Source organism: Pteropus alecto, unplaced genomic scaffold, assembly GCF_000325575.1.
Source record: "Pteropus alecto unplaced genomic scaffold, ASM32557v1 scaffold87, whole genome shotgun sequence".
In the NCBI taxonomy this organism is placed as follows: Eukaryota; Metazoa; Chordata; class Mammalia; order Chiroptera; family Pteropodidae; genus Pteropus; species Pteropus alecto.
The window spans coordinates 14,191,754-14,199,979 of NW_006443225.1; the positions used below are offsets into that span (position 1 = coordinate 14,191,754).

An 8,226-nucleotide genomic window follows, 5' to 3' on the forward strand; every position below is an offset into this window, starting at 1 on the left:
TTTCTTAACAAACTCTAGATTCACACATAAAATAACCCGCCCAAGTCTACGAGAAGAGATTTTTTTTCTTCGCCCTCTGAGAATTGTACATCATAGATTTGTAGCACGTTTTTGGGGTGTTGCTGTGATGTAGCCATAAGCACAATTTTTCAAAATGCCACGTTAAGTTACATGTGGCAGGGGTCTCAGAGGGAGCAACTAAACTGTGCAGCCACTTCACATTCACTCGCGGCCGGGCAAGTCTGCAGGTTCTCGGCTGAGGCCTCCGGAGGTCCCTTTGATGAGAATCCCGGAAGCCCGATGGGAAGGTCAGGCCACTGGATACTTCGGAGTTAAGCCCAAGGACTAAGTCCTGCAGGCTACTGAGAGTCAAGCCCCCGCTCCTCACCACAACAATGTGTCCCAGGGGACACTATGCACACCACCAGTGTCTACAAGAGCTTGAGGTGGCCCCCAGGTAACGGTTTTTTAGTTTACAACTATACAGGCAGCGGTGGAAGGTCCGAGGAAAGGCTGACTGACCAATGGGAAAGCATTCTACCCCGGCCAGAACTGGAGGGGTAAAGGCCCGACCCATGAGCGTAGCTGGGAGAGGCGGGCCAGAGGAAGGCTGTTTGCAAGCGCACAGGAAGACGCTCCAGAATTCCTCCTCCTTCTCAGGTGAATTCCCTCCATCTCAGGGGAAGCAGAGGGGTTTGAAAATATGTTTTAGATGCAGTTACGGCTGTTAAGACCAAGTAGAAACGGTCATTTCTTTTATGATCCTATGTTTCTTCTTGTTCTGGTGTCACCCAGGAAAATCTTTGTTATATCCGCCACCCTAATTTATAAATCATTCTGGAATTATTTCTAAACTCTCTTTTCTTTTTCTGTGTGACACCTACTTTTCTGTACCTGTTGGCCAGAAGGGTTCTGATTTCTAATTAACAATAGCTTTTCAACTGTTACCTGCCTGTGAATTCCCAAATCACACTTTCAGAGCAAAGATTAATTAAGTCAATGGGCATTTGTTTCTGAAAAGAGCCTTCAGGGGAAGCCCAAGAGTTCCTTGGAAAAATACTATGGGACATCTCTGGGGGTTGCCGGGGGCGGGGAGGGGGGGGGGGCATGTCCTTGTAGTCACTAGGCCCACCCCAGATGATAATGGAAGCAGCATCCGGCTCATGAACAATGCAGACACTTAAAAAAAACAAACAGGCCACTGGCAGATGCCTCTCCGATAACCTCCTTGACTCCTTAAGTGATGATACCTAAGCTCTTCCCCTCTCCCGGAGCCAGAACTCCGATTCATTTACTCATTCATTCAAGAGCCATCAAAATCTTGAGATGAGTCACATACAGGGTCCCTCCTTCAAGGATAACCAGCCAGAGGGGGAGAGAAACAAGTGAACATGTGATTACAACACCCTGTGCTAAGAATTAAGGCAGAGCTATATACGAGGTATGACGGGAAAGCAGAAAGAGGGCTCCCATCATGCCCTCTGTGCCTGGCGTAAAGGGGCCAAAGACTCAGGGGCTGGGAAGGGGGCTGAAGGAAGCATGGAGCTCATGAGAGCTCTTTGGTGATCTAGTAGTTTGTGAAGTGGCATGAAGGACCGAATGTTTTTGTGTCTCGAAATTCATCTGTCGAAATCCTAACACCCAATGCGATGGCATTAGGAAGTGAGGCCTTTGGGAGGTGATTAAGTCATGAGCGTGGAGCCCTCATGAATGGCATTAGTGCCCTTATAACTGAGACCCAGAGAGCTCCCTCACGCCTTCCACCACGTGAGGACACAGCAAGACAGTGGCCATCTACGAACCAGGAAGCAGGCCCCCCCCAGAAATGGAATCTGTCTGGGCCTTAATCTTGGCCTCGCCAGCCTCCCGAACTGGGAGAAATACATGTTGGCTGTTTAAGTCACCCAGCCTATGGCATTATGTTATCGCATCTCAAACTGACTAAGACATGTGGCTTGGCAGAATAGCCAAGTCACCACTTGGCAATATCGTTTCTGTAGGAAAAATTGATTATAAGTTCCAAATTGCCTGCCTCGGAAATGAACTGAGGAACATGATCCATTTGTAAAGTGCTTTCCTCTTTAAGTAAGCATAGGTGTTTTCTAGTGTGACACTGAGACATAGTATGAAAGCCATGGCCTGAGCCTTACCCTTTCAGCATTTACCAGGGTTCCCTCTATTTGAACAAACAAACTCTCAAAACAAAAAAAGCCTTGGAAAAAAAAATAAGAAACTTCCCAATAGTATTGTAATGTCTCTGCTAAGACTATTGCCTACTGTGCGCTCAAACTAAAATAGTAAAGTATAACTATGTTTTCCATCTTCCCTGAGGCACTCATCACCTTCTTCCTTTTAAACATTAAATCAGTCGGGAAAAAAGTGGTAAAGTATTAACTTGCCAACATAAAGATAAGAACAAAATTACTAATTCTTGCTTTCACCAGTTATATATTAGGCAAGTGATTGAATTCCCTGTGTCTCAGTTTCCTCAGCTATGAAAGGGAATAATAATAGTCTTAATTCATAGTTTTTTTAATGGAGGATCAAAAAAAAAAACTAAAACATATAACGTACTTAGAAGAATGCTAGGTAAATAAGAACTATTCGAGAAAGATAAGACTGTCATCATCGTCATCATCACCATCATCGCCATCGTCATCGTCATCGTCATCGTCACCATCATGGTCATCAGTTGGCGAGAAGAAAGGCCAACAGCGTAATTATTACATTTTATTTGCGGTGACAGCTTAGGTTGGTCATTGTGGCCCAGGCTGCGACAGCTGGACACGGGCCGCAGCCCACGCTTACCTTCACCACCTCATTGTGCCCGCCCTGCACGGCGAGGTGCAGGGGCGCCATCATGCTGCTGTTTTGGAGGTTCGGGTTGGCTCCTTTGCTAAGAAGAAACTTCACGCTTTCAGCCTGGTTTTTTACGGCAGCCCAGTGCAGAGGAGAATTTCCATAATTGTCCGTTACATTCAGCACTAGAAAAAGAGACCAAAACATGAGTTAGAGTTTGCTTGGATTAGATCGAACACCTACTGCATTCCTATTCCCTTCAAAGCTCAGGGCCAAGCGCTACTGTGACAGGCTTCACCTTCCTTATGAAAAATGAAAATACCGTTTTGATTCTCAAGAAACATCGAATGAACACCTGCAGGGGATGCACAGAATTACAACACTGACTTTGTCAAATGAGTTAAATGCCCACCTACAGTATCGATAAGAAAGAGATCCTCTTATTGCTACATGTTTTCATCCGTGGCATGAGTTCGGGGATCGTTATGACATATTGAGCTTAATAAAAGCAATAATTATATGCCAGGCACTCTACTAGGTTCTATTTAACCATTATTTCTTTCAACCCTCCAGCAGCCCACAAGGAACCAGGACTGTTTTTCAGAAAGATGAAGACACTGAGGCCTCAAGAGTTTCAAACTCATGCCATCACAGCTAGTAAGGAGAGTTCGGCGAGTTGCCTCACCTCTTTGAACCTTGGTTTTCTCATATTTGAATGTGGTAAAAAAAAAAAAAAAAAGGCGGAGGGGGGAGGAGGAAAGAAGGAAGGAAGGAAGCAAGGAAGGAAGGAAGGAAGGAAAAATGTATCTACTTGCAATGTTGTTAGGAGGTATATCAAATCATGTCTTCAAAGATCCTAGCAGAGTGCTCGGCCCTTACCAATGCTTTAAAAAATGTTAACGAGAAAAAAGACACACCACTAATAAACCACAAGATCAAACAAGAGCCCGAGACCCTGATTTCACTCATGGCTTCCGTCTATTTCTGCAGTTCGATGTATTGTACTCTTTACCTCTGAACTCATCATAACCTTATGCTGTGTCATACTGCAGTATCTTATATCTATTCTAAAATAGACATGACTGATTGCTTTATCAACCACTTTAATTAGTGGCAGTATATTTTTATGTCTCTGGAGAGGGAAAAGTACACACTCATAAAAATGATTTGGGGACCATCTGTAGTACCTGGAACCATGGCGCAGCCAGGTCTATCCTTTTTAAAACTTATCTCTGCATTATTTTCTTTCTTTCATTCAAATGCCTCATTCCCAACCACACGTCCCTCCCCTCTCCGTCCCCTCCCCGGACCCTTGACCATTCTGTCTGATCAAGACAAAGTACTTTATTTGGCACTTTAGTCAGCACCAAAATTTAATTAAACAGGGGCCTAAACTTACAAATAAACTTCCATTCGCTAATTAAATCATTTGAGTTTGGCTTTTATCTCCACCACTTTTCAGAAATCATTTTTACAAATATAAGAGCGTATTGCGATCTTCCTAATCGATCTCTTTGCGGCAACCGATCTTCTACCTCATCTATCCCAATAACATGTCCCTTGTGTGTGGCGTCACTCGCTTACCCATCGTTGCTGGCTTTTCCTGCCATCCGACCCTTAATGTTGGTCTCTTTTTAGTTCCCTTTACCGGCAATTGTATGGTCTCCCGAAGGATTGCCGTTCATTTCTCAGCTGCTTCCTATGCGACAGTGGCACTGTAGGGCGGGCTCCTTTCCTTCCATATTTCTAGTTGTCTGCTGGATATTTCCAGGTGGATGTTCCCTGGGCCTTTCAAATCCAGAATGACCGAAACCAAATTCCTTATCCCCTCACAGCTCGTATTCATATTCCCGTTTTCTTTACGCCTCTTCTCTGGATGGTTACGCCTCGTCACCACCTCACTCCTGACATCTCAGTGGCATCCACCTTTCTTATCTGACTACGGCTGAGTTTCTCAAATGAGGCTATGTGTACGAGGCTGGGGTTGGGGAGTATGCTACATCTTAGAGTGTCAGTTTTGTTCAATGAGAAGCAATTTAAGTGTAGAATGACCTCAATGGAAATAGTACAGAAGGATACATAAACTGTATATGAAATTTTATGACCTACTGGAAAAATTCAAAGAAAACCCGTGCTTGCAACACACACGGTGTTGCACTTGATCTCTGCACTAGCCTTGGCAATATTTCAGTGGAAAAAATTCAGGAACAGTGGCCTGTAGGGAACACCACACTGTGAGTGAGATATTCAGGTCTCTGATAATCCGGAGCTAATCTCTCTTTAGAATAACTTCATACTACTCTCCCCGATGACTCTAATGGGATGATGGACAGGGAGCCGTCATTGTACATTTTGTTACCTTCACAAGGAGAGTCACTGACGATCATCTCCATCAGCTCGACTTGACCTTCTTCTGCAGCGTGATGCAAAGGAGAGGCGTCCACATCATCATATTTGCGCAGCTTCTTTTGTTTCTTCATACAGTGATGTAATTCACTTGCGCCTCCTTCAAAAACCACCTGGAAATATATTTCAAGAGTTACCTCAAATGAGCATAATTGTTCAAGTTATTACCACCCAAAACTATTTATCACGCTTACGGTACGGTAACATTGACAAGTACATTTTAAAAATTATTCGATTTTCTTATTATAAGCTTGTATATGCTGTAGAAATAAAGGCCTTCAGAAAAGTCTTAAAGTAAACGTAAGGGATTCGATCTGAGAAATAATAAGTACAGTGAAAATATAGAGGGCTTCCCCTTGCCAGGTGACAATGTACATAAAATCGGGCATGAGGGAGTTTGGTTATAGAAGAAGATTTTCACAAATGCAAGGATTAGGTCCAGGAAGCCACGCTACTGTCCTCTCTTTGGCTTTCCTGCTACGGTCAGCTCCTACCCAGCATTTCCTTCCGCAGACACCTGAGCTGCAATCATACTGAACACTGTCATGTCACTCACTTGGCCAGTGTCTAGAATGGCTCCCCACTCACATCCCCTGGGGATGCTTATTCCTAACACTGGGGTCCTGCAGCAGGCCAGGTGAGGCCAGGTTCACTTCCTCCCCATCCTGTGCAGGAAGGAAGAGCTGGCATTATTGTGCCCTTACTTAGGGCTAGACATCAGGACACCGAGAGGTTCCATCATTTGCCCAAAGGCACACAGTAAGTGGCAAAGTCAGGACTTGAACAGGAGATGCGTGGAACATAGATTTTGGCTGAATGATGAATACTAAAAGCCAACATACGCTAGAAGCTGAAGCTAGAACCGCCGTCATACAATGAATGATGTGATAGAATAAAATAAAGTTTAAGAACGGACTTTGTAGAGTGGCCCAGTATGTTTTGGCACTGTTGGCTGCTGTCACTGGCCTGTAAATGTATATTTCCAAACAGACGCTCATGTCCACTTATGTCAGGGGAGGAGCAAGAGCTTTTTTGAATGTCTAAATTTTCTCTAACACTTTCTTTTCTTCCTCACGCCCTTTATAGTCTTTATTATGATTGGACTGAAGATGATGTACCATGAATGACATCATATTTCCTCCTAGAAATTTTAAGGTGACAGTGTTGGTATTCTGCTTTTGATTCATTCTCACAAGATATGAATGAATCATATCTTAAAAAGTTCATGACCTAGAGTTAACTTACTAAAAAGTAAATAAATCTTTAAAAATTATTTTATTTTATGTTATTAATGTTACTGTAGCAAACGCAGTTTTACAAAAGCCTTCATGCATAAACTTGCCTCTATGATTCTGCCTGGAATTATTATTTAAATTTTATAAATATTTTGGATCAAAAAGTATACTATGTATTTCCTAAAATTAACTAATGCATTCTTTCTTAATATCTATATTAACTGACAATCTATTTCCTTATTCATTTACTAGTAATAACAAAACAAAACAAAACAAAACAGAAAAACCAGACACAACCTAAGTATCCATGGATGCAGAATTGGTCAAATAAAGCATGATACATTCATATGAGGGAATACTATAAAGCTGCTAAAAAGACTGAGGTACATCTCCAGGTGCTGATTTGAAAAGTATTCTGAAACATCGTTCGTGAGTAAATCAAATTGCAAACCTCTGTGACTTCCCACGTTCGTAAATAAAAAAGCTAGATGCTATGAACGTGTGGATGGGTATAAGGGCCCCACCGCCCACTCCCAGAAAATACATGAGGAACTATTAATATGGTTCCACTGTGAAAAGGGGTTTGTGGTGGGGATTCGGAGAGACACTTGTAAAGCTATATTAATATTTAAAAAGAGACTCTCCTGCTGACTATCTGAGGAACCCCAGTGGAGAGTGTTCTGAGCACCTCCAGCCTCTGCCCATAAGGGTGGCGGTAGCTAATGCTGCTTTGGGGTCAGCTTTCCGGGGAGCTATAAGAAATGGAAGCCCCATCCTCGTCCTTAGGACCGCCGGAGACCACCTACCCATTTTCACAGGGTCTCCGCCTCCGCAGAGGCCCCGGCGCCCCACCCCGGGAGGATTCGCCAGCCCTGCCGGTGCTGTGGCGCTTCCCTTGCAGACGCTGGGTTCTGTTTTACTCCGTGGGACAAGGGCGCCCCTCACCGCCGACGCACCTCGGGAACCCGACTACCAGAGACAGCCATTAACTGTTTGGTTCGGGATAAAATCTACAGAAAGGCCTAGCGACACAGCACATGCTACAAGCGTCCTGATTACAGGCACTTGCCTGATTCTGCCCAATGCCAAGGGTACTTTCGGGGTGGGTCTCCCCAGACGACCGCGGCCATCCACCAGCTAGAAGAGGTCGAACGCAGCCGGCACCGTGGGGGCGCCTTAGGAGCGCGACTCTCAGCCCCCCACATTCCGAGGGACCCCTCGTGCACCGCGCACACCCGCAGCCGTCCGCGCTCATCCCGCCGCGCTCCCCGCGCTCGCGGCCCGGGCATGCCCGCGTCGAAACCTCGGACCAGCGCGGGCGAAGCGAAGAGGAGCCGAGCCCCGCACCCCCGCCCGGCCCTCGCCCGCCCGGCCGCTGGCGCCCCCGGTACCTGGAACGAGTCCCTGGAGTGGTGCACCCCGTCCTCCACGCCCTGGTAGACGACGTCCGCGGGCGCCTTCTCCGCGGGGCGCAGCATCCTCCGCAGGCTGCGCTTCATTGACCCCACTCCGGACGCCACCTGCTTGGCACGGGCACCTGGGGCGACAGAGCGCGGTGAGCCGGCGTCCGAGCCCGGGGCTGCGGAGAGCTCGCCGTGCGTGAGGCCGGGAGGACCTCTGCCAGGACTGCGCGGGCCTCGGCTACTTGTAGCGCAGGAAAGAGGAGGGGCGCAGTGGGCGGCAGGGATGCGGGCTCGCGGCCCCGCGCACCGAGGGGGCCGCCGTGCGGTCTGCACCCGGCTTGGTACAAGGCGCGGTTCGCCTGTCCCTCCCGCCCGCGCCACCC

General features: G+C 46.5%; 1 protein-coding gene across 1 annotated transcript in view; it reads right to left on the reverse strand.

Moving 5' to 3' along the window:
* The window catches only part of TRPA1 (transient receptor potential cation channel subfamily A member 1), a 42,286-nt gene extending 34,347 nt beyond the window's left edge, over positions 1-7,939 (reverse strand). The window contains exons 1-3 of the mRNA XM_015598608.1: positions 7,832-7,939; positions 5,159-5,318; positions 2,809-2,984 (exon numbers count right to left, since the gene is read on the reverse strand). Coding sequence (XP_015454094.1) covers positions 2,809-2,984; positions 5,159-5,318; positions 7,832-7,939 — 444 coding nt within the window. The remainder of the gene's footprint in view (positions 1-2,808; positions 2,985-5,158; positions 5,319-7,831) is intronic.
* Between the last annotated feature and the right edge of the window lie 287 nt (positions 7,940-8,226).